At 32.9% G+C, this 27,500-nt stretch overlaps 2 protein-coding genes across 6 annotated transcripts in view; one reads left to right on the top strand and one right to left on the bottom strand.

Annotated features, from left to right (window-relative positions):
• LOC128016070 (zinc finger E-box-binding homeobox 1-like) overlaps nucleotides 1-24,161 on the top strand; it is a 33,851-nt gene extending 9,690 nt beyond the window's left edge. The window contains exons 1-8 of one of the 4 annotated variants that reach the window (XM_052600433.1): nucleotides 6,473-6,714; nucleotides 11,670-11,876; nucleotides 13,897-14,079; nucleotides 16,402-16,550; nucleotides 16,621-16,729; nucleotides 17,509-18,572; nucleotides 21,374-21,557; nucleotides 22,494-24,161. In XM_052600433.1, the coding sequence (XP_052456393.1) occupies nucleotides 11,726-11,876; nucleotides 13,897-14,079; nucleotides 16,402-16,550; nucleotides 16,621-16,729; nucleotides 17,509-18,572; nucleotides 21,374-21,557; nucleotides 22,494-22,831 (2,178 nt within the window). In that variant the 5' untranslated portion in view covers nucleotides 6,473-6,714; nucleotides 11,670-11,725 and the 3' untranslated portion in view covers nucleotides 22,832-24,161. Of the gene's footprint in view, nucleotides 1-6,469; nucleotides 6,715-11,669; nucleotides 11,877-13,896; nucleotides 14,080-16,401; nucleotides 16,551-16,620; nucleotides 16,730-17,508; nucleotides 18,573-21,373; nucleotides 21,558-22,493 lie in introns of those variants that run through there. The other 3 variants (XM_052600432.1, XM_052600435.1, XM_052600434.1) reach the window with 3 other exon arrangements.
• Nucleotides 24,162-26,520: 2,359 nt separating this feature from the next.
• Nucleotides 26,521-27,500, bottom strand: part of arhgap9 (Rho GTPase activating protein 9) — a 29,641-nt gene continuing 28,661 nt past the window's right edge. For both annotated transcript variants that reach the window (XM_052600430.1, XM_052600431.1), the window contains exon 20: nucleotides 26,521-27,500. This exon is cut by the window's right edge and continues 1,350 nt beyond it. The gene's annotated coding sequence lies outside the window, so the exon portion shown is untranslated.

The following is a 27,500-nucleotide window of genomic DNA, read 5'->3' as shown; positions in this document are numbered from 1 at the left end:
ATATATATAACAGTCTGCTCAATTAAATGTAGAATCCGATCCAATCACTTCCACCAGGTGGCGCTGAGTCAATGCTGAACACAGAAGAGCTCACTCTCGACTCATGTGATGTTCTTCTTCTCAGTTCTGATGTTTGAGCTCCTTTCATTAAACATGCAACACAACACAAGCTGCGAGATTGTGGATTCTTTAACGACTCGAGCTAGAAATGCTCTCTGAGTTCGTAAAAAAGCCAGCACAGGCCCTCACCACAGATAGCAGGCATATTTGTGAAACCCCAAGGCTAATTTCTCAGCGAATGTCACAACTGATGTGCAGCTAAACGACTCTCACATTATACAGCTCAAAGAGGAGCTTTATTTAGCCCCCACTCCGCCATTAAATCTTCAAAACGGGCTTTTTCCCTGAGAATGTTTTAATATGCACCGACCGCTATTGTGCGGTCTGCACAAATGTACAAAATAAAGAGCCACATCAGAAAGCCTGGAAGATGTTGCAAACATTTTCTTGCGTCGAGAGATGAAAAAAAACAAAAAGATGAGGAAAACAAATTTGGAGGGAAGCAGAGGTATTTACAGTGCGGTGAGAGAGCGAGGGAGATTTGAGACAAGATAGTCATGACGAGGGATTGGTTTGATTCAGAATGTGGTGTGTGTTTGCCATCATAGACTCGCTGCGACATTCCTGAGACACACACACACACACACACATGCAACACAGATGCATGGAAACACACACAAAAAAATAAAAGTGCATGCACACAGATACACAGCTCTGAAACTTTCTTAAAATTAATGCATGAGGTATGCATTCTCCAGTGACATGCAATCAAAAGTCAGAGATCTTGAAAAGAACATATGCAAGTCAAAAATGGACTCCTGTGTGTCTGAGCACCCAATGCATTTGATCCAATAAACCCTCTGAGGATCTGAGACGCTTAAACACTCGTGCATTGACAGAAAAACTTGGGATGACTGAGGCGGTGTTCAGAGACAAGATCTCGCCAAATGCAAGAAAAAAATTGCCTTTGGCCTGCAAATAAAACGGTTGGCGCTTAATTTTTTTATTAATTGCAATGTAAGATACATGGTTTAAATTACAATGTAAGAGCGATGCACAGAGGAACGAGACGACGCATTCTTGACTTAGAGCCACCAAAATAAACAAAATATAAGGACTCCTCGTAATTTTGGGCGATGTAGTTTTGTTTTGTTGGCTTTAAGTCGCAGTGAACGGAAATAACAGATCTCTTCTTCTGTATCGTGATGTATATCAAGATTTATTGTCAGGAAAATCTAATTTTGGGAACATATTGATTAGAGAAGTACTGGAGGAAACTATGTTTTTGATGTTGATTTGATGTTATATATATATATATAATTATTATAATTATTCAAATTATATATAGTTATAAAAAAAAAAAATATATATATATATATATATATATATATATATATATATATATATATAAATATATAAAACTAAAAATATTGAATGTAAATATATAATTAATATAAATGTATAAAAATCTCTGTTATTTATGTATTGGACTACTTATAATAATAACTTATTTTAATAATCACACACAGTGTATATATACATTTATATATATGCAATATATGCATTATTAATTAAGCTCTCTATTTTGTGTGTGTATATATATATATATATGAATTGTTACAATTATCAACAATATTAATTCATTTTTATATAAATATTAAATATATAAATATTAATATAGAAACAATTTAAATGCAGAGAACTATATAAATATATACATTTAAAAATATATAAAAATCTCTGATGAAATTGATTGACTTATTATAATTTATTATTAATTCTATAAATAAGAAAATAAACAATGCTAGATCATTAATGCAAAAAGTCCCTCAAACTAGTTTTCATGCTGTATGTACACAATACAGAACACATAAACTCTAGTGTTTGATGCTGTTTTTCTGATATTGTTTCCTTCTCCACCCACAGCCCTAACACACAGGTCAGCTCAGCTCACAACATCTCATGCTTCTGCTCAGTTCGAATAGTTTCACTAGCAGAAAAATCAAGACGTTTGATCGCAGAGATCAGTGTAAATAGCCTGCTGTCACACAGCGTAAACCTCTTTGTCATCGCGCCGTTCGCCAGATTTCAGCGCAGGGAATTTCCGCTGACTTCATCTGAAAATATCACACCATCTGAGTCAGGGGTCCAACGTCTCTCTCTCTCTCTCTCTCACACACACACACACACACGCGCGCACACACACACTCTCTTTTCTCCCAGCGTGTGTTCTCTTCAGGTATTTCTGTGTTGTTGTTTGTTGAATCACACCTTTCTGGTGGTTCTCTGCGCTCGACTGCTCGTCTCTGAGCTGAAGGTGCTCTTCCCGTGGCGTTTACGGTAAACCCTGAAGTTTGTGATTCAGCGGGGCCAACCCTGATGGGAGCGTTTTGCATTCTCAGAGCGATCAGACACAGCCATGCAGTCACGAGCTGATCTGAAACAGCATCTTAATCAATGCAGAGCCCATAAGGGTTTATGTCTGTTTAGGGCACTACTTTAGTTCACTAGATTCTCAAACTCTTTTACTGTAAACGATGGGATCTTGCATAACAAATGAGGTGCTTAGACACCGGATTATGCTTTCCTCATTTACTCATCTTCAAGATGTTCAGATGATATTTAGAAAAATGTCTTGGTGTTTTTTTCTACATGCGTTGAAACTCAATGGGGTTTGTGTCTTCTGAACTTTTCTGGTTTAGAAAGTAGAAGGTTAAGAGAGTGAGTAAACGTTGTTGTGTTAAAATATACACACTAATTATGTTCGGAGCTGTATTGTTTCCGTCAGCAAGAATAATATTGTTAAGAGACAAAACATTTCGGAAACAGACATTTATTGGGTTTTAAATGCTCAACGTTTAGTTTGAACTCACTTGGGTTCAATATCAAACAGGCGTTCTTGCTGCTCAAACTGTAGGCCATGAAGCTCGCAACGCGGAGATCATTGGTTCGATTCCACACTAACTGACAAAATGTAGATTCTTTGAATGCAATGCAAAGTCGCTTTGGATAAAAGCTTCCAAATGCATAAATTTGATAAACTAAATGTGAAGTTAGTGGTTAGTTAGTGGATAAAGCAGCTAGTTCATGTGAAGTTAGTGGTTAGTTAGTGGATAAAGCAGCTAGTTCATGTGAAGTTAGTGGTTAGTTAGTGGATAAAGCAGCTAGTTAATGTGAAGTTAGTGGTTAGTGGATAAAGCAGCTAGTTCATGTGAAGTTAGTGGTTAGTTAGTGGATAAAGCAGCTAGTTCATGTGAAGTTAGTGGTTAGTGGATAAAGCAGCTAGTTCATGTTAAGTTAGTGGTTAGTTAGTGGATAAAGCAGCTAGTTCATGTGAAGTTAGTGGTTAGTTAGTGGATAAAGCAGCTAGTTAATGTGAAGTTAGTGGTTAGTTAGTGGATAAAGCAGCTAGTTAATGTGAAGTTAGTGGTTGGTGGATAAAGCAGCTAGTTCATGTGAAGTTAGTGGTTAGTTAGTGGATAAAGCAGCTAGTTCATGTGAAGTTAGTGGTAAGTGGATAAAGCAGCTAGTTCATGTGAAGTTAGTGGTTAGTTAGTGGATAAAGCAGCTAGTTCATGTGAAGTTAGTGGTTAGTTAGTGGATAAAGCAGCTAGTTAATGTGAAGTTAGTGGTTAGTTAGTGGATAAAGCAGCTAGTTAATGTGAAGTTAGTGGTTAGTGGATAAAGCAGCTAGTTCATGTGAAGTTAGTGGTTAGTTAGTGGATAAAGCAGCTAGTTAATGTGAAGTTAGTGGTTAGTTAGTGGATAAAGCAGCTAGTTAATGTGAAGTTAGTGGTTAGTGGATAAAGCAGCTAGTTCATGTGAAGTTAGTGGTTAGTTAGTGGATAAAGCAGCTAGTTCATGTGAAGTTAGTGGTTAGTTAGTGGATAAAGCAGCTAGTTCATGTGAAGTTAGTGGTTAGTTAGTGGATAAAGCAGCTAGTTCATGTGAAGTTAGTGGTTAGTGGATAAAGCAGCTAGTTAATGTGAAGTTAGTGGTTAGTGGATAAAGCAGCTAGTTAATGTGAAGTTAGTGGTTAGTGGATAAAGCAGCTAGTTAATGTGAAGTTAGTGGTTAGTTAGTGGATAAAGCAGCTAGTTCATGTGAAGTTAGTGGTTAGTTAGTGGATAAAGCAGCTAGTTCATGTGAAGTTAGTGGTTAGTGGATAAAGCAACTAGTTCATGTGAAGTTAGTGGTTAGTTAGTGGATAAAGCAGCTAGTTCATGTGGAGTTAGTTAGTGGTTAGTTAGTGGATAAAGCAGCTAGTTAATGTGAAGTTAGTGGTTAGTTAGTGGATAAAGCAGCTAGTTCATGTGAAGTTAGTGGTAAGTGGATAAAGCAACTAGTTAATGAGAAGTTAGTGGTTAGTTAGTGGATAAAGCAGCTAGTTAATGTGAAGTTAGTGGTTATTTAGTGGATAAAGCAGCTAGTTAATGAGAAGTTAGTGGTTAGTTAGTGGATAAAGCAGCTAGTTCATGTGAAGTTAGTGGTAAGTGGATAAAGCAACTAGTTAATGAGAAGTTAGTGGTTATTTAGTGGATAAAGCAGCTAGTTCATGTGAAGTTAGTGGTAAGGTAGTGGATAAAGCAACTAGTTAATGTGAAGTTAGTGGTTTGTTAGTGGATAAAGCAACTAGTTAATGTGAAGTTAGTGGTTTGTTAGTGGATAAAGCAGCTAGTTAATGTGAAGTGAGAACTGATTTCCCACTTCTACTAAAAACACCTGATTCAAACACTTTGAGATGCAAACATGAAGAGAAAAACACTCGATCTGCTCAATCTCAAGTAAACCGCATTCAGTTGCACCTTTGTATGTGTTTGTGTTGCTTTTGAAGATGACGATGAAAAGAAAGTGTTTTAACAGTCATGTCTACAGACAGCATGCACACGCATCTATCACAGACAAACATTTATTGTTTTTATATCATTTATCTTTTACTGAAGCATCAACTGTGTTTCAGAGGTTTCTCCCTGAGGAGAAATCAAGACAGGAATGAGTCAGTAGTTGACTTACAGTAACAGCACTTCTAGAGATGTGAAGTGTGGTTTCTGTTGAGATCTCTTCTGAAGCCGTGTCAGATTTCTGGGTTTTTCTGAGCCTCGTTTGCTCTCTGATAATCTCACTGCTTTCTCGGAGGAGCATCTGAGATACAGAGATGCCATTAGTGATCTCTTACTGGTTCCCATGATGCATCAGAGCTGGAACACAAACACACGTGAAAGAGCTTCCCACACACGGTTAATATCTCAGTCACAAGCAAATATCATTTAGATATCATCTAGGAGGCTGCTAAACACGACTTAATGAAGAATTAGTTTTTTAGCTTTCAGTCCATTTTTTTTACTTTAATTTTAATTTTTTACAACTTTTAACTCTATACTCTTGCTTTTATTTATTTATATATATGCTCATTAGAATTAATTTGAATTATTGTCAAGATAATAAGATAATATTTAAATTAAATATAATGTAATAGTGCAATATTATAATCAGTATAATAAAATAATTTGAATGATTATATAAATCTATTTATAGGAAATAATAGTTAAATAATCGTGATAATTAAATATCGTAATAGAATATAATCAATATAACAATAAATCTATAAAATAAAATAATTAGTATATATGTATTATGATAATTAACATGATTTAATTTATATATATATATATATATATATATATATATATATATATATATATATATATATATATATATATATATATATATATATATATATATTAAATCATGTTAATTATCATAATATAATCAATATATCAATAAATTAATATAAAATAATTAGAATGATTTTATGGTCATTATTATTATTTTCAAGATAAAATTATATAAATAAATAAATATAATATATATATTTATATGAAAGAGTCATTCTAATTAAATATAGTATACTATTATCAATATAATTAATATAATAATTAAATATATATAATTAATATATATAATTATAATTAATATATATAATTAAATTAGAAATATTCATATATAAATTAAATGTGTGTATAAAATGAAATAATCATAATGAAATCATCGATACAATTATGTCAATATAATATTATGTTCAGTATAATTAAATAAGTGAATGTAATGTATATCATATGCATGTATAAAAAAATCAAATAATCAAAATAATGGAAAGTCATAATAAATATTGTAATCTTTCCAGTTTAGATCTAAGCTGAACTCTATACTCTTTCTATATATAGAGTGACAGAGGTGATAAACTGGACTCTTCCTGAGACACACACTTACACTGATGACACACTCTGAGAGAAGGAGATGCTCTTATCAGAGCTTATCAGAGTGTGTGTGAGATGAATCACCTCCTGCGTGACTTATGAGAAGCACACGGGGACGAGAGCTGATGCAAACCGCAACTGAGACACTTTCTGTCCACGTCTGACCGGGCCGAGGTCGAGTGACGTGTGTGTGTGTGTGTGTGTGTGTGTGTGTCGTGTGAGGGATGCTGAGGAGCCGTGGGAGGTGTTGAACTGTGATGTGGTGCGTCTGTGACTCATTGGCAGAGTGTGAAAGTTGCCGAGTCAGTCAAATTAACTTCTCCGAGACATTCGGATCGTTGGACGTTTGCTGAGAGGATACTAATCACGGATCGTGGCACACGTCACCTCGCCGAAGGTACAGCTAAACCTGCTTTAGAAGATTTGTGTGTGAGCTGTGGTTTGTGTTTGACCTTTTAAACTAGCAGCGTGTTGCACGGGTCAGAGTGACACAGCATGCTGCTTCCTTCTGGCATTCAGTGTGTGTGGCAACTCAGAATTCATTGTTTTTAATATCTAGTAATACATGTTTTTAGCTTGGATCCGTGGAGGAGATGAGTGGAGAGTGATTGACACACTGTGACTCTTACTGCTGTTCATTTCTAACTCTAGTTTGATGGTTTTACCTCGTTGTGACCACAATCTGCTTTTTAAAAAGGAAAAGTAGACGTTTGAAGCTTGCTTGGTTTGCTGAGACGATGGAAACACGCAGATTAGAATATCTACATCAGGGTTTTCCAGAAGAAGATGAAGTCAGTGCTGAATGCTTGTGTTATAATGCTGGCTAATATTCGTTTCTTAACTTCATTCATATCTTTAGGACATGGATCTGTTTTTTGTTTTTTTTTTGGTCAAGTTTTATTAATGCAGGAATTAGTTAGACTTTTTTTTTTATTTTTAGAAGAAGATGAGAGAAGAAAACACAAATTTTATTATGCAATTTTAATTTAGTTAATAATTATATAATATATTTTTTTATAAATGAAGGCCGGACTAACTCAAGTGTTTTTCATTAGCAAAGATAAATAAATAAATATGTATAAATAAATGCACAAGTCATTTTTTTATAAATTAAAAATAAATATTTTTTTTTAATAATTTATAAATAAAAAAATGTAAAAGTCATTTTTTACCATTTAAAACAAATAAAAATAAATTTAATAAATAAATGCAAAAGTCATTGTTTAATAATTTAATAATAAATAAATATAAACAAATAAATGCAAAAGTCATTTTTTTAATTATTTATAAATAAATAAATGCAAAAGTATTTTTTTAATCATTTATAAACAAATAAAAATAAATTTTATAAATAAATGCAAAAGTCATTGTTTAATAATTTAATAATAAATAAATATAAAGAAATAAATGCAAAAGTCATTTTTTTAAATCATTTATAAATAAATAAATGCAAAAGTCATTTTTTAATCATTTATAAACAAATAAAAATAAATTTTATAAATAAATGCAAAAGTCATTGTTTAATAATTTAATAATAAATAAATATAAACAAATAAATGCAAAAGTCATTTTTTAAATCATTTATAAATAAATAAATGCAAAAGTCATTTTTTAATTATTTATAAATAAATAAATATAAATTTAATAAATAAATGCAAAAGTCATTTTTTTATCACTTAACCTATAAATAATTTAAATATATTTTATTAGTATTATTATTATATGACAGTTGGTGTAACACCAATAAAAATCTGCATAATGTCCATGCTGAGTGTCATTAAAGCATCATCTGATGCGTGATTTACTGACTCTCTCTCGATCTGCGGCCCGCTGCGTCTCTGCACAGATTTATGACTGAAATAAAAGCCTGAGTGAAGAATGTGCTTGAATGCAGAGAGATAATGTGATCCATCCAGCGTGATGATGCAAATGACTCCCTAATGCAGAGCAGACCCAAATCTGTGCTTACAGGGAAACCCCAGCGACATTAATGCTTTAAAACAGACCTCGTTCTCACATTAGAACAAGAAATAACACGATCTACTCATCCCCTAATACTTACACTATAATGGTTAAGAAATTACAATTCGACACAGAATAACACAAATCACTCTTTCAGCTGAGCAGTTGATTTTTCTTCAATTTGTAGCTCGGATCTCTCTGGACAGGTGCATCATGGGATGCTTCTAAACGCTTCTGCTTCACTATACATGCAAAAACATAAAGTACTAAATATAAATAATAAAAATATGAGTATTACCTATATAAGTATTAAAGGAAATCAAAAATAGGATAGTTAATCTCTTACAGATTGCTCCCTTTATTTTAATAGATATAATTTAGTATTTATATTTTGTGTGTGTGTGTGTGTAAAAAAAATTCAATAATATTTTAACTAAATATATACACACACAAATGCAATGTAATACAAAAAAAAATATTTTATATATATGTATATATATATAAATACACACACACCCACACAAAACATATCTGCTAAACTAATTTAACCAGAAGCTTAAATTCAACACGTTTTAAGATCATGATAAACAAATGTAGACCTTTAACTGGTGCTGTAGATTGATAAATAGATAGATAGCACGCATAAAAATATGTGTTTCCATGTGAAATGAAAGCTGTGACATTCATCTGTGCGGATGGGTTTGATCGCCCCTGTTCTGCACAGTCAGAAGTGGAAAGGCCCTGGTCGTAATATGCAGTGTGTGTGTGTGTGTGTGTGTGTGTGTGTGTGTGTGCAGTGAACCGCTGGGAACAGCACGTGTTTGACATGTACATTTAAGTAGAGGTGTATTGCTCATACGTGAGCAGCAGTGGGTCTTCACACACACACACACACACACACACACACACACACACACACTCCTGCATGCGTCAGCGCTGCATTGTTTGTTCCATTACAGTCGAACTGAAACTGTAGCTTCCTGCCCTGCTGTACCAACTGATTAGAAACGCTAATAAACTCACATAGTTGAGCGGCAGAACGAGCAAAGATCGCCCACAGCTCCGTCCTCCACGCTGCTTTAACACACTCCACTGCTCTTCTGACTCCAGTGCCAACACTTCTTTCATCTGCATTAATCATGTCTTTAAGATTCACAATTATTCATTTAATAGACATCGAAAGAAACATACAAATGAAGGACATTTATGATAAAAGGCAACAATGTAAGTGGTGCAACAAACCAGATTCAGCTTGCATTTGTAACTTCTTGAAAGGCATCAGTGCATCACAAAAACACTACGAAAGGTGTTGCACTTACTAAACCAAAAATACTATTTTAAATATGTTTAGAGGCTGTAAACAGTGCAGCGATGATCTGATGATTAAAAATATTTAATAATATACACCAGTGTAGTTTATACACTCGAGTGCACTTAAAAAGTGCTAACAAATATTGCATTAATTAATTTGATCGTTTATATTGGCATTTATTCATTTATCAGACGTATGAAGAAACTTACAACAGAAGGAAATATTTATGATTGAACAGCGACAATGTTAGTGGTGCAACTAAACCAGAATATATTTTAAAAAATCAGCAATATTTCATGCATTTTGAATTAGTTAAAAGCCTCTGAAACACTGAAGATGATTCTGTGATTGTGTTGCATTTAGGTGGAACCAAAAATGCTGCTAATAAAAATGATCTTTTTAAACCTGTTTGGAGCTTGTAAACAGTGTAGCAGTGATCTGATAATAAAAAATATTTCATATTTTTGTGATGTGATTGTGTTAATGCCATTTATGGTAAACAAAACGAATCATGAATTTAAAGCTGTTTAGAGGTTGTTAAATGATGATTCATAAGAGAAGTGCACGGATGATTAAATGTCATATTACTAGCATGGGATTTTCTTTAATGTCCAGTTTCACGATGTGAAAGCGCTCGCTCTCGATTCCGCTTCGCCTACAGAGATGCACAGTCATATGTTTCTTGATCAACACAAAAGATGAAAGCACAAAATAGGTTATGCTTGGGTTTGTGTATTAAACAAAAATGTCACGTCAGGCCAAGTGAACTCTGAATCAAAGAAAAAGTTCCTGGTGCGTCCTAACAGCTTTCAGGCCTTTGGTTTCTCAAGCGCTCTTCACCCCAAAATACTGCACACCCCAATTCCCATTTGGGAAGATGATAATGGCGTGAGTCTGCGGCTGCCAGTGCATTCAAGTGTATTTATAAATGATAAACGCCAGCTGATGTGAATCACAGCCTGCTCTGCTTAATCAGGTTCATGCTGCACATTTGTGACTTTTTACGGGATTTCAGCAATTAGGCCGAAACAAAATGTGTGTGTGTGTGTGTGTGTGCATGAGGAATACTCCTTGTATTTAATGCTACAGGAATCATTTTAACTGTATGTTCACTTGTTTGCTTTAAAACATGTTGCACACATGCACTTGTGTTTTCTGAGAACTTCACACTTGTCGTGCTTTTTCATCTATTCCGTTTAATGTTAACTGTTTGTTTTTTTCACAAGATCTTAATCTTAACCCTTTGCCTGACATTTAGGGTTAAAACTGTTTGTCAGCTTATAAGAAATTCCTGCAAGTCTTTTCCTGCTGGGTACTTGGAGATTAAATATTATTTTTAGATTTGAGATTTAACATAATAATATTATTTTTCCAGAATAATAAATGGATGTATAAATTAATAAAATGCTAAATAGATACTGTGGCAACCACATACTGTTTCACATATAAAGAGAGAGAGAGAGTGAGAGAATTGAAGTATGCATACTTAGTATGCAGTATCTTTAGTAAGTACGTAGCATGCTAGGATCGCGTGTACTAAAGTGACTTTAAAATGCTGTTTTAAAAACTTTTAAGTGTTTTTCTCACCCTTGAACCGCATGCAAAAATTAAAAATATAGATTTTTTTTATAAATAAATGAGGATGGCAATAATTAGATCAAGTGTAGTCCATTTCCGAGCTATTTTTGCAATGCATTTTTGTGTGTTTTGTTTATTGTAGGAACACTTATAAATTTGTGAATGTCATATATTCGATCATTTACCAAGGCATTTGTGCAGTTTTTTTATTAATTGCTAAATTGCTGCTTTCACATTATATATGATATATATAATAAAATATTATTATTTCCAAATTAACAAATTAATATAAACTGAAAAAAAAACTATTAACACTCTGAAACATTTTTGTGATGCATTTTTTATTTTATTTTTGTTTTAAAAGCAATGCTTTCAAATGAGAAAGCATTATATTTTGAGCTAATAGTTAATAGAGTTAATAAAAGAATACATGAATGTCATTGATTCGGTCAAGTATGCTCGGTTTGTGAGTTATTTCTGCTGATGCGGTGTTCTCTCAGGTGAGCCGGAGCGCTGTCTGGGCTCTGAGGGCGAGGATGAGGGCAGTGTTTGGGGGATGGAGGTTCTGGACAGCAGAGATGCTCAGGATAAAGTCAGTCTGACGCCCAGCGAGGGCACGGAGCCCGGCAGTCCCGTCCCGTGTGAGGAGATCTGGGCCGACACCGAAAACACACCGCTGAAAACCCCAGCCGCAGACCCTGAACACTGTAAGTCAGGAGCTCCACGCTCAATAAAGACTCCAGTTAAAACCAAAACAGGGTTTACAGGAAAACCCTTTTCATACTCCGGCCCCAAGATCTTATAATGACACATCACAAGCTGTTTGTAGTACACTCTACGTCTAGTCACCATTGTAGAATGTTACATTGTTGTCACATGACCTCAACATCAAAGAGTATCCAGCCATCTAGAGAGAGAGAGGACGGCAACAATGTAGCATACTACAATCTGAAATGTTTAAAGCCTTATGTTACTTCTAGAAAAGAATAGTATACACAGTCGAAAAAATTAAAAACTTCATATATCTATTCAAATATAATTTTTTTTTTTTTTTAGAATGACATGAAATGTATTTCTCATCCTTGAACCGGAACTAAGCACAACAAATAAAAATAAATTGTTGTGGTCATGTGACAGGAGTGTAGCATCCTCCCGTCTGAAAGTGTTGCATACTGAATACTGTTTCACATATTATGTTTAGATAGAAAATCGCAGTATGTATTCTCAGTATGCAGAACTTGGTATGTAGTATGCTAGGATTCTGAGCAAAGTCACCTAAAGTGATGTTAAAACCTAGTTGATAGTGTTTTTTTTAAACCTTGAACTGGTCTATAACAAGTACAAAAATGAAAAATAAATGTATTTTTTAATTTAATAATGTGGTCATGTGACAAAAATGTTGCACAATACAATATTTTTGTCAGAAAATAGCAGTATGCATACTTAGTGTGCAGTATTCAATATGTACAGTAGTATGCTAGGATTTGATTCTGAACAGCCTAAAGTGGCATTAAAACCCAGTTTTAGTGTTTTTCTCACCTTCTGCATTTGTAGAATTCAGCATTTTGAACTTGAACTTATCAGATGTGATCAGGAAGCCAAAGATGAGTGAACGGCCTACATTCATGTCATCTTCACACAATACATACGTGACGCATTTAAGAGAAATTATCAGCATGAATGTAATGAGTCTGATCTCACTGAGTAAAACTGCTGCGTTCATCAAGCCTCGTGATGTTTCCTCACATCAAACGTCCTCCTCTGAAATCAAGACTGAGCGTGTGAGTGTTTCCCTTCTGTTCGCCGGAGATCAAACACGCAGGCTTCGCCTACAACACACTATTTACAGACTCTTCCACGGCCACATGAGAGAACGAGAGAGCTGGAAAACCCAGGCCAACATCTGCAAACATTTGAGCACTCGTCCTGAGTCGCAGCGAAGCGCTGGCATCCCTCCTCGCTCGCTTCTGCTTGTATTTTAGTCTTATTGGTTTCAAGGGAGGTTTTCTGCAACATACGAGCCATTTTATCTTCAAGCTGAGGCATCCTTTAGATTTCATTAAAGAGAATCACACAGCATCACACACACACAACATCTGTAATCTAAATGAATGTCAGCAGGCTAAAAACTATAATAAAGTCAAACAGCATTTACTTGATATTTATCTTATTTTTACACTTAAACATTTTTAGATTTTAATCTGGACTAAACACACCAGCTCAGAAAAGATATCAGTTGAAAAAGTTTTTATATTTTTTTAATTCTTTGCTTTTATTATTATTTTTATGTTTTATACATTTTTTGTGATTATTTTTATAATTTTTCAGTATATAAAAAAAAAAAAATATATATATATATATATATATATATATATATATATATATATATATATAAAATCATGTTTTTAAATCTTTGCTTACTTTATATATTTTTATTGTATTTTTTATTCCATGTATATATTTTTGTTATTTGAAAATGCTGTTAAACTATATGAGCATGCAAAATGAAAGCATGTCTTTATGGCATAATATATCACAAAATATCATTAAAAATTGTCAATTTATTTAATATTTAAAAGATATTAAAAAAAAATTAAAAAGTTAATATTTTACATTTAAATAGACATGATATTAGCTATAATTGCAGTATATGTATCATCTTTAGATGAGAGTAAATGTAAGATGTTTATCTTTTCTACCTGTTTCTGTAACGTGTGTCTCTCTCAGGTCAGACTGACGCTCGAGTGATGGACGGCGCGCCGCATTTCGACACCGTGGTGCAGCTGAGGAAAGTATCTCGCCTGCAACAGCACAACGGAGTCGTGAGCTCGTACCATTTAGACGACGCTCAGGGCGAGATGTCGCCCGTCTGCTGGTCACCAGGAGAACACGAGTCACCCGAGGGCAAAGGTCAACTAGTAGTGCTTGTCATTAATTAATTTTTTTCTGTTTAAAATGTTTCATGGGATGCAGTTGCAATCATAAAATGTTTTTTCCATCAGTATTTAGATTGGAAGGGGCGTGTCTTCAGTGCAAACACCCACTGCCATGATTGGCTGCCGTCTTTGCATATGAAATGAGCATTACTTGGTTTGATTGGGTTCTAATGGAGTGTTTTTTGCAATTTAAAATGTGATTTTTAAAACAAATTAAAAATAAAAACTTCCAGTAAACATCTGTACAATAGAGAAAGACATTGATTATTACATGTCCACATACATTTTATTTAATTTTACCCAAAATAGGATGCATTGGCCATTATTGAGCTCTATAAACAATGTAATGTCTGTTTCATTTGCTGGCAGCCAGAGGGCGCTATCAAACAGAAAATCCACATAAGCATCATAGAAGTAATAGAGCTGATGACGTTCCAGGAGATCCCTGATATGGACAAAGCACTGCTTTCGCTGTGACTGAATAATTAGGTTTTGAAGAAGGAAACATGTAGACAATAAACACTCGCCTGAGACAATATATCATTTTCATCAGAGTTCATCAGAGTTCATGTTTGTAATCCATTTCTGATTGACATAATTTATTTATTTATTTATTTTAAAGTGAAACACCATGATTCACAATCACATATTGAACTGTGGATGTCGTAATCAATGGTTTGATATAATATTGTAGAATCCATAGTTTTTACTATATCAACCTCTTCTGTGTGTCAATATCAAGAACATTTTAATTATCCATTTCATGACCACTTTAAAGAAATAAATCTGTCATTAATTTCTCACCCTTCGTCAAAGCTAACAGGAAGCACTCTCTCAAGTTTCACTAACTTTATTATGCTTGATATTCATTCTCATAACACTGAGAAAAAACTTTCTTGGAACGTCAATATGATCTTATTTGTACCTGATAAACGTTCTTGTTATGCTGAGAGAAAATGTTCTTAGAAAAACATTCTCAAAATTGTCTTCTGTAATTTGTAGTTAAACATTCGAATATTATCAAGGAAATATTTTTGTAACTTTTAAATAACATTTTACCCAAAATAGGATGGATTGGCCATTATTGAGCTCTATAAACACAGGTAATGTCTGTTTATAGACAAGGAAGATAGACATTTTAATATTTTTATCAAATAAGTTTAAAAAATACCATTTTAACATGGACATTTTAACAGTCTTAGAAAATTAAAAATAAAAGTTCACATAACGTTACATTTTGGGTAAAAATTATTTTTGTACAATGTCATAACAATTCTTTGTAACCTTTAGATAATGTTACAATCATGACAAGAAAACATTTTAATGTTTTTATAAAATTTAAAATCATAAAAAATCATAAAATTGTAAAAATCATTTTTGGAAACTTTAAATAACGTTACAGTCACGACTAGAAAAATGTACGTCTTAGCGTTCTTTGAAAATTTTAAATAAATGTTCAAATGTAACATCTGTATAAAAATAATGTTAGTAGAATGTTCTAAGAAATGTTTCCGTAGCCTTTAAATAACATTACAATCAGAATGCTTGACATTTTAATATTTTTATACAATAAAAATAAATGTTCAAAAAACTTTATATTTTGTGTAAAAATTATGTTAGTAGAATGTTGTAAGAACCTTTATATAATTTTAGAATCATAAAAAGAAAACTGGACATTGTTACATTCATACACAAGTAATAACGAACATTTAAACAAAATTTTGTGTGAAAATAATATAAGTAGAATGTTTTTGTAACCTTCAAATAATGTTCAAATCATGACAAGAAAAATGTACGTTACCATTTTTAGGAAAAAAACTTTACATGTTGATAAAAATAACGTTAGTAGAACATTCTAAGAAATGTTTCTTTAACTGACATTTTATGACATTATAACGTTCTTAGAATACTAAAAATACAAGTTCACATAATGTTACATTTTGGGTTAAAATAATGTTTGTACAATGTTGTAACAATCGTTTTTGTAACCTTTAGATAATGTTACAATCACAACAAGAAAACTGGACATGTTCATGTTTTTAGAAAACATTAAATAAACGTTCAAATAACATTATATCTTAGGTGAAAGTAACGTCAATAGAATGTTGCAACCTTTAAATAATGTTATACTTGCGACAACAAAACTGGACATTTGAACGATTGAAACATTTAACCTAAACTTGTTCCCTGGGATGTCAAACCTGTTTGAATTCTTTCTTTCTAATGTAAAACTGAATTCTGACTGTTTCTCCATGTAGAGATTGACTGGAATCTGATTTCTCTTTCGGGTGTACAGACGGTGTTCAGGCGTCTCTGCGGGAACATGTGAAGTTCTGTCAGGACAGGGATGGAGGAGACAGTGTGTGTCCTCTGTGTGGATACAGTACACCGCACCGCGCTCAGATGGAGCATCACTTAACCCTCCACAGCCAGACGCACCAAAAGGTACTGACATCCGATCAAACCAGGCGCATACGGAAACACAACATGCTGATCATTGCACGTCTTGTTCCAGAGCCCCATGTCCGAGTCCGGTTCGGAGAACAGGAAGTTCAAGTGTAATCAGTGTGGAAAGGCTTTTAAATACAAGCATCACCTCAAAGAGCACCTGCGCATTCACAGCGGTAAGAGATTCGCTTCAAGCAATGTGGATTCAAACGATACTGCAAAAGAAATCTCGCCAATAAATGCCCAAGTCATATTTCACCCTAAATGATGTCTCCTAAAAAAGAATGTCCCAGAAAAACATTTGTATTTTTTAAAGTAATGTAAATGACCCATGGTTGCCCACGGACTGTCCAAATTATTTTTTTTAAAGTAACGAAAATGTCCAAAAAAGTATTTTTAAAGTATCGGAAATTACCCTAATTGCCTAAAAATATAATGTAAAAAAATTACACTGTCCAGACACTAACTATTTATTTATTTATGTTAGGGGGTTACATTTATTGTCATAATAATAATAATAATAATGCATAATTCAAGATATTTCATAATAAATCTTAAGTTAATAAATAGTTCAAATAAAACGATACATAGTTGAAATAGGAGTGAAATGTGTGGAAGTCAATTTCTGCCACATTAGAAAAACTAATCGTTTTGAAAGCATTCATGCTTTGGTAAATAACAATTGACACAAGTCAGATTTACAACATTAAAAACATCATGTTTTATCAAATCTTAAACATGACGAAAAGCCATAATTATGAGATTAGAAATCCAAATTATGACACAAAAAGTTGCATGATAATAATTTCAACTTTTTTAATAATCATGGCATGATTTTGAGGCTGAATTGGGCTTCCATAGGAAACGTGACCAGAACATTCCTCGACAGATTCATCACGAATTCCACACCTCATGCCAAAGTCGATGATGTTAAATATCTGTGTTTCTCCCGCAGGTGAGAAGCCGTACGAATGCTCGAGCTGTAAGAAGCGTTTCAGTCACTCGGGCTCCTACAGCTCACACCTCAGCAGTAAGAAGTGCCTCAGCGGCGGCACGCTGGGAAACGGAGCTCATTATAACGGGTACCTCTTCCCGTCGCCCTCATCGCCCCCTGCTGTCAGCGGGAGGAACAGCAGCCGAGGGAAGAGATCTCCGTATGGGCCGCTGGCTCAGTTCCCGCTGGAGTCGTCTGTTCCCGTCCTGAGCCAGTCGTGGGACCCGGCGGAGGATCTGGCGCTCAGGGCGGGCGTGTTTAAGGGCACCACGCTGCTGCCGCTGCTACAGTCACGCAGCAAATTCGAGCATCTGCTTCAGGAGATGCTGCGGAGGGAGGTGGGAGATGAGAAACAAGCTAACAACTCTCGGGCGAACAATGACACCCAGACGTCGCCCACCACCAATCACTCGCCCTATAGAGAGCTCTCGCCGGCGCAGCGAACATCCTGGCATTCTGTGCCACAGCAGATCCTCGTGCCTTTACCGCCCCCAGCGCAGCTGGATAACCGCTGGCCGAGCGAAGAAAGCGTCAGCCCGATGTCACCCGCTTTACCTGAACGCCAGCATCTGATTGGCTCGCGCTTCGGCTCTCCTTCAAGGGTGGACCTATCAATCAACACATCACCACGCCTACCAAACCATATTCAAAGCGAGCCTTTAGACTTGTCAATTCCTAAACTGCATTCGGTCCATAACGCATCACGGAATCCGGCGTGTAATGGCTACTCGCTGCACCACGACAGACGCGACGGCGAGGGCGTGTTCACGAGACTGACTCCGCCCTCACAGCAGCATGTGGGCGGAGCTTATGCAGCGTCGCCGCTGTTCAGCAGCACATTGTTCAGCAGCTTCCCGGTCTTCAATCACATGATCCCCGCCGGTCTGGGACACAACGGTCTGACGTCACTTCCTCTCACGCCAACCTCGCCAAATACAGGCTTCCTGTCTCCAGTGGCGTATATGGTGGAGGCGGAGTCAGAATCAATGCTGAAGAGAATGCAACATGAAAAACATTCAATCATGGTAAGAACACACTCAAAATAAAGTCTCCTGCAAGAAATATGATATTCGGTTTATGTATAATAAAATTTTTTTATAACAAAACTGTATTCTAAATATGTATAATAAAATATTAAATCTTTTTTTTATTATAACAAAAAAGTTTTCTAAATGTGCATAGTAAAAATATAAACATAAACAATTGTATTATTAAAAAAAATTTTAAATATCTGTAAAAAATATTTTAATATATTTATTATAATATGTATAATAAAATGTAAAAAACGAAATGAAATTCATTATAACAAAACTTTATTCTAAATACAATAAAATATAATAATGTGATGTTCATTAAAACAAAAAAAATTCTTAATAAGTGCAACAAAAAATGTAAATACATTTTTCTTTTTATTTATTATAAAATTAACAAAAGCAAAAAAGGTCTTTAACACTAGCTTGCTCTACTCTTTTCCTATTTTATCTGTTTTCCTTTTATTTATATAATAATAATAATAATAAATATTGGTTTGTTAAAAGCATCTGCTAAATGTAATGTAAATAGCATAATATTCTAAATATGTATAATTAAATATAAAAAAATTATATTGGTTATAACAAAAATGTATTTTAAATACATGCAATAAAATATAAAAATTAAATTGTAAAAAAATGTACCAGTCTAACACCTTGACAATAATGGTTTCCTGTCTTGTGTAGATATATTTCCTGTACGTTTTTTTTTTTATACTCATTTGATAAACATTTTTGGTTTATTTTATTGCAAGGAAATGATTTTAAATGTTTACCAAACTGAGTGTTTTATTGCTTTTATTGATTGCGTGTTTCACAAAACACACTATTTTACAGAAAATCATGATGTTATTAATATCTCAATATTTTCATTATAGTAGCATTCAGACAATAGTTGAATTAATCTTCTAAAACTTACATTTAACATTGTTTTGATTTATAAAGTTATTGCATTAGTTAATTGCATTAATGGTTTATGATTTAAAAACACACCAGTTATTTAACACCTTTTAATGTATTAAACAATTTTCTCTACTAATACAATATCAGCTTTAATCTTAAATTTTCTCACTTAGTAAGCAAAGCAAATTAAATGATATTAGAATGAGAAAGACCGATTTTGCACTCTTAGTCATAAAAGCAGAATATGAATCGTTTACTATTTATAAACACACGCACACAATGCAAGAGTGCATCATATTGCATCCCTGCGCTCTGAAGATGAATGATTTCCTCTGCTTGAGCTGTAAACAAACACGCCACGCTCAGGGAAACTCCCTGCACTTCAAGTCAAAGGGCAGAGAGAGAGCGGCTCTGTTTCCACACGCATGCACACTCATATCTGCACTCACACAATCTCTCAACGCTGACACACTGCAGATCTCAAATATGCTAGAGCATTTTTTTTATTATTATTACGTTTCTCTCTCTCCCCTATTCATTTACAATCTATTAATTTGCTTAATAATGTTGTGATTATTTGTTTTATTTAATTTTTCTCTCTCTCTCCTTTTCTTTTAAAATCTGTTAATTTGCTAAATAATATGATTATTTTATTTTTTATTATTTCCATTTATTTGATTTTTTCTCACTCCGTTTCATTTTCAATTTATTAATTTGCTTAATAATATTGTGATTATTTATTTTATTTTTCTCTCTATCTCCTTTTCTCTTACAAGCTATTTATTTACTAAATTATATGATTATTTATTTTATTTTTTATTTCCATTAATTTTATTTTTCAAACTCCATTTCATTTACAATTTATTAATTTGCTTAATAATATTGTGATTTATTTATTTTATTTTATTTTTCTTTCTCTCTCTTTTTCTCTTACAAACTGTTTATTTAATAAATAATATGATTATTTATAAAAAAAATATTATTTCCATTTATTTCCTTTTCATTTGCAATCTATTAATTTGCTTAATAATATTGTGGTTATTTATTTTATTAGTTATTTTATTATTTCTCTTCATTTTATTTTTCTCACTTTTTTCTTTTACAATCTTTTCATTTGCTTGATAATATTGTGATTATTTTTTTATTTATTATTTTTATTTATATAAGCTAAGCATTTGTATATCATTGCTCTTTTGTTGATATTGATTCTTCTATAGTTTTCCTTATTTGTAAGTTACTTTCAATGCAATTTTTCTTTTATGCCAAAAATCATGAGGAAATTAAGTAAAGATCATGTTCCATGAAGATATTTAGTAAATTTCTGACTGTAAATATATCAAAACATAATATTTGATTAGTAATATGCATTGCTAAGAACTTCATCTGAACAACTTTAAAGACGATTTTCTCAATATTTAGATTTTTTTGCTCCCTCTGATTCCAGATTTTCTAATAGTTGTATCTCAGACAAATATTGTCCTCCGAACAAACCTAATAAATGCAAATCTCTCTAAGCATCTGGTAATTTAATAATATATCCAACATTAATAAAATGTAACATTTTATGCAACTTTTGACCATGTAGTTTAAATTAAATTACAGTTTAATTTGCATTTACACTACTTCAAACTGTTTTTTATTATACATCTAGCTTTTATTTTCTTCGGAAATCGTATTTTTATCGTATCGTATCATATCGTATCGTACGTTTATGTCATATTTAAATGAATTGCAATATTTAAGAGGACTTCAAAACAGCTGAAAATAGTGTCTTGAAATATTCCCTACGCTCATATTCATATGTATTTTAATCTACAATCTTGATTTCTTAAAAATGTAAATGAAGGCTGATGTTGATGTTTTGATAATAACTGAAGTGTGTCGTGCTCCAGACTGAAGCGCTGAGCCGCGGCGCTCTGGAGTATCTGTGTCTGATGGAGGATGGGATGGATGGAGAGATCAGTCCTGGGAGAAAGAGGCTGAAGAAGACGGAGGAAGGACTTTACGCCTGCGACATCTGCGACAAAACCTTCCAGAAGAGCAGCTCTCTGCTGCGCCATAAATATGAGCACACAGGTACAGGACAGCTGCATACTGTACATGACATCTGAGGACTCATTTAATATTTATTAATATTGCATATTTATCTAAGTATTGCATATAAATATATACAAATATATTGGGAAAAAAGTAGATTTTTATATAAAAAAAAATATATATATATATATATATATATAATATTATAAGTATTGTATATAAATATATGGAAGTAAAAAATAAAAAGTCCACTTTTATAAAAAATATAAAATAAATTGTGTGTGTATAGATAGATAGGTTATTCTATTTATTTAATATTTATTTATAAATATTGCATATTTATGTGTTCTAATAATACATAAAATATATAAAAATAAAAAATCAAGTACATTTTTATAAAAATATTAACAAATATTTGCATATAGTTGCATATTTACGTGTATGTATATATATATATGTATGTGTATATGTTATTATTGTAAATAAATGTATAGAAATAGAGTAAATTAATTTGTATGAAATATTTTTTTAAATATATTATTTGTGTATTATATATAAACTTACAATTATGATATTTTACAAAGTGTAGTCTTGTGTTGTATACTATATATTCTCAAAATTTATTTTGTAAGTCTCCTACCATAAATATATCAAAACTTAATATTTGATTAGTAACATGCATTGCTTAGAACTTCATTTGAACAACTTTAAAGATGATTTTCTCAATATTTAGATTTTTTTGCTCCCTCAGATTCCAGATTTTCTAATAGTTGTATCTCAGACAAATATTGTCCTCCGAACATCAATGGAGAAATGATTTATTCAGATTCAGATGATGCATACATCTCAGTTTTCAAGACATTGACTGGTTTAGTGCTCCAGGGTCACATACAGTGTCTATATTCATATATAATAATCAAAAGTCCTGTACAGACGTATGAGATAAGAGCTGCTCTTTCTTCTCGCCCCGTGCAGGGAAGAGACCTCACGAGTGTGTGATCTGTAAGAAGGCGTTCAAACACAAGCATCATCTGATTGAACACAGCCGCCTGCACTCCGGAGAGAAGCCGTATCAGTGCGACAAGTGCGGCAAACGCTTCTCACACTCGGGCTCGTACTCGCAGCACATGAACCACCGCTACGCCTTCTGCAGCCGCGACAGCGACCCGGACGCCGACCCCCAGCCGAGCCCCGTCACAGAGTCACACGACTGCAGCTCGGAGGACGAGAACACGCTCGGCAGAAACACTTATGAGAGAGACCAGCCGACAGACGGAGAGCAGACGCTCCTTCAGTGCTCACCAAAGATGTGAAACAAACACAATCGATCGATCAATGCCAAGCTTCTCCGAAAACCTGACAAAGTCATACTTCACCACATCAAAACAACAACACAAATTAAATATCAAAAAGATTTAGAAGTATTGTGATGCACATGTGTATGCACCATGCCTAAAAAGAATTGCAATATATTACAATCTGAAATGGTTTCGAAAGGAGGCCTTTTCTTTTTCTTTATGCGAAATAGAATTACAAAAAAAATTAATTCTTCTAAGAATATGTCAAATTTCAACAAAAAAAATCATAAAAATACATAAATATGAAATTAGATTTTACATAAAGAAAATGTGCCTGTTTTTGGAAAAATATTTAATATTTTTCATACTGGCGTTTAGATTCGTATTAGCATAAAGAAAAGAATTAATAAACAAAATAAAAATCTAATTATTGTAATGCACATTATATTTATATTGAATTTGTTATGGAGGCTTAATAAAAAATACATATATATATATATATATATATATATATATATATATATATATATATATATATATATATATATATATATATTCTGCAAAGAATGTGTTAAAAGTCATGGTTCACACCAAAGTAATAAATAAATAAATAAAATATTAAATATTTTGCATAAAGAAGATATGTCTGTTCTTTAAGATTTTTTAATTACTTATAAGGAAAAAAATAATAAATAAAAATACAAATAAATAAATTATATATATAAATATATATAATTTTTTTAAATTAATTTATTTTTCTGTTACAATTGGAGTGAAATATGACCCAGAAGTTTTCCTGAAATTGAGGCATTTTAAGAGCTCAGGAGCCGTTATTAACACAAGACAGTAGTGAAATCTGAAATATTCCAGTATAATTATTGAGCAGCAGTAATCAAGGGCTAATTAATGACCGGTTTATGGTCTCCTCCGTCACAATGATCTCAAACTGCACTAGAACTCATCATCCAACACAGATTTGACTTTCTTCTTCATCAACTCAACAAACACACGCCAAGTATTTGCACAAACCCTGATGCACCAAAGACTGTGTTCTTGATGCAATGCAATCCATTCCTGAAGTGTCCTTTGGAGACGGAGAAAGCTGGAAAAGCGCTTTAAACATGCAGGAGTTTAATGAACACAAGCGGTGCTTTAAATCTGCCTTCATTCACGCAGTACTCGTCTTTTCTACTTTAACTCTGTAAACATGGACGACGCACCAAAACCTTCTTGCACACCAGAACAGTGCACTATTTCCACCAGTGTTATTTTTATACACATTTTTTAAGCTTTGTTAAAATGTTAATACATAATCCTTGTAATAAAGTTGTACATATTTTGGAAAGTACAGACGTTGGTTGATTTTATTGTGCATTGAAAAGCATTTCAGCACACCATTTCTATATAGCTTTGAATGTGTTTAAGCTGATTCAGTGATATTTTATATGTTTACAGTCTCTCACTTGAATCATTTTGCTCTAAAACAAAGTCAGATCTCAAGAAACGATATTTGTAATGGTTGTTGCTTGAGCGCTGGACTGAAATCAGCCGTCAGTTTCTTTGAACGTTGCTGCTTTTCTTTCTAATGACATGAAATGAGTGGTTTTGAGGTAAGTGTGTGAGGCGGGGGAGACGTTTACACGACTGACTCAAATCTGCATTTCAGGCCTTCACCTAAACGGCACAGTTACAGTCAGAGACGCTGCCAACGGATGCTGCTTCACATTGGTTATAATACACAGTGCCACTCAAAAGTTTGTGAACCCCTTGCAGAAAATTTGAGTAATTTTAACAAAATAAGAGAGATCATACAAAATGCATGTTATTTGTTATTTAGTACTGTCCATATTTTACATAAAAGATGTTAACATTTAGTCCACAAGACAAAAAAAATGGCAGAAATGGACCCCGTTCAAAAGTTTGTGAACCCCTTGGAGAAAATTTAATTTTAACAAAATAAGAGAGATCATACAAAATGCATGTTATTTGTTATTCAGTACTGTCCATATTTTACATAAAAGATGTTAACATTTAGTCCACAAGCCAAAAAATTGGCAGAAATGGACCCCATTCAAAAGTTTGTGAACCCCTTGGAGAAAATTTAATTTTAACAAAATAAGAGAGATCATACAAAATGCATGTTATTTGTTATTTAGTACTGTCCATATTTTACATAAAAGATGTTAACATTTAGTCCACAAGACAAAAAAAATGGCGGAAATTATCACCGTTCAAAAGTTTGTGAACCCCTTGGTTCTTAGTACTGTGTGTGGTCCCCTGATGAGCCACAACTGTTTTTTTGGTTTTGTGATGGTTGTTCATGAGTCCCTTGTTTGTTCTGAACCGTTAAACTGATAACTGTTCTTCAGAAAAATCCTCCATGCTCTGCAGATTCTTCAGTTTTTCAGCATTTTTGTGTATTCGAAGCCTTTCGGGAAAAGTCTGTATGGTTTTGAGATCCATCTTTTGACACTGAGGACGATTGAGGGACTCAACACCACTATTAAAAAATGTTTGAACATTCACTGATGCTCCAGAAGGAAACAAGATGCATTAATAATATTTTATTATTATTTTTATTTAATTTTTTTCATGTAGCAATGCCCGTTGGAAGCAACAGAAAATACTTGCATATTTCCTGGAAAACGATTTACCTTGATTTTTAAGTTCCAAAAGTTAATGCGTTGTGTTTCCTTCTGGAGCATCAGTGAATGTTTTTTAACATCCTAAAATACATTTTCTATATAAATTCTATTTTTTTAGAACCTAATAGAACTATAAATAAATAAATAATGAAAAATGCATGCATGCTTTGAGAATTTATTCTGAAAATGTGTGATTGTCATAAAGATAATATGTTGTCAAAATGATCTTTTTTTCTTTATGCAAAAAATTAATATATTTTTTTAGAACCTGAATTGAAAAGTGTTAAATGTCTGGATTCTTTGAAAAATTAGTGGCAAAATGTATTAATTGTCATTAAAATTATATCATAAAGTTATCTCATTAATATTCTAATTTATTTTCTTTATGCAAAATATAATTTCTATTTTTAGAACCTTAGAGAATTATTACTGTCAAAAAAAATATATAAAATATATAATTTAACACATAATGCTTGGATGCTTTGAAAATGGCAAAAATGAATTTAATTGTCATTAAAATAATATAATCTGTCATAATGATCTATAAAAAAATATATAATTTAAATTATAATTAAAATTATATTATATAGTATTTATTTATTTATTTTCATTTTATTTATTTATTTTTTAATTTTAGAACCGGAATTGAAAAGCATAAAATGTTTGAATGCTTTGAGAATTTATGGTGTTTGTCATTAAAATAACATCATAATGTTATTTGAATGACCCTAAAAAATAATTTTCTTTATGCAAAATATATTTTTCATTTTTTTGTACCTTTAGATAATTATTACTGCAAAAATGTCTGTCATTAAAATAATACCATGTTTTTTTGTTTTTTTTTAAATAATATAATATAATATTAAATATTTTTTTTAGAAACCGAATTGAAAAGCAAAAAATGTCTGGATGCTTTAAGAAATTTATTCAAAAATAATATCATGTCATCTTTTTTTATTATTATTATTATTTTTGACATCTGAGCTGAAATGGTTATTTTATGAGATCCACCCATTTCTTTCTAATTGTATCACTTCAGAATAAATCAAAAACAAGCTCTTTCCGAACTCTTTTCTGTTTTTATTGTCATAATCCTGAAACACAGAGTTTAAAGGGAGAAGATGTGTTCTGATGAACAGATGTCGTGTGACTAGTCATCTTCATCATAGACAGATTACAAAAAGGAAACATTCGTTCAAAACTGAGAGCTCTCATATTAAAATATAATATTTCATGAGTGTAGGAGAGTTTTCAGAAACACAGAACATGAGGAGAGTCAGACAACGAAACCGAATGAATCACGAAATCCAGTTTCTCTCTAAAAGACTGGTTCACCTACACCTGAAAGCTCTGGTGGTTTACTCTCTCCTTCTTCTGAATGAACACAAAACCAGAAGTTCAGCACGATATTCACACCACACACAGTTCAGATTAACATCATTTTTGGGTGAAATATCTCCTCAAGCGTATTCTTTTGAAGGTTGATAATACAACATGCCTTCGAATGATGTCAGAAATGAAGAAGAAGAATATAACATCAGTCCTTCTGCTTCTCCTCTGGAAACCTTCTTTGTGGTCCTCGTGTAAGTGAAATAATAAGAACATAAAAATGAATAAATATATATAAAATCAAACATTAAAATGTGTGTAAGCGATCCCGGTTCTTGGCTCTTTTAGTCGAGAGCCAAAGCCACAGTCCATATAAAATTACCAAACCACGGCGTGGGGGGGGGGTGCATTTTTTAAACATATGCATTTTTAGTTCCTCTTTTGTTCTGTTATTAAAAGCAGAGTTTAGGAGAAATGGCAGCGGAGCTCCACCCGCGCTGAGACTGGCACACACACACACACACACACACACACACACACACACAATGAACAATGGAAAGGAAATTGCATCGCATTTTGGAGAGAAATGCATCCAGTTTTATTTCTCCAATAAAAGAGGAGTAAATGGCTGAAGCGTTGGATTATTGAGTGACACTTACAGCTTTATTTGACAGCCTTTTGTCTTTGAGCTCTGAGCGGGGAATCGTTTG

This window comes from Carassius gibelio, chromosome A6 (genome assembly GCF_023724105.1).
Source record: "Carassius gibelio isolate Cgi1373 ecotype wild population from Czech Republic chromosome A6, carGib1.2-hapl.c, whole genome shotgun sequence".
Taxonomy (NCBI): Eukaryota; Metazoa; Chordata; class Actinopteri; order Cypriniformes; family Cyprinidae; genus Carassius; species Carassius gibelio.
The sequence above is the reverse complement of the archived record's forward strand: the minus strand, read 5'-3'. Positions and strand labels throughout refer to the sequence as shown.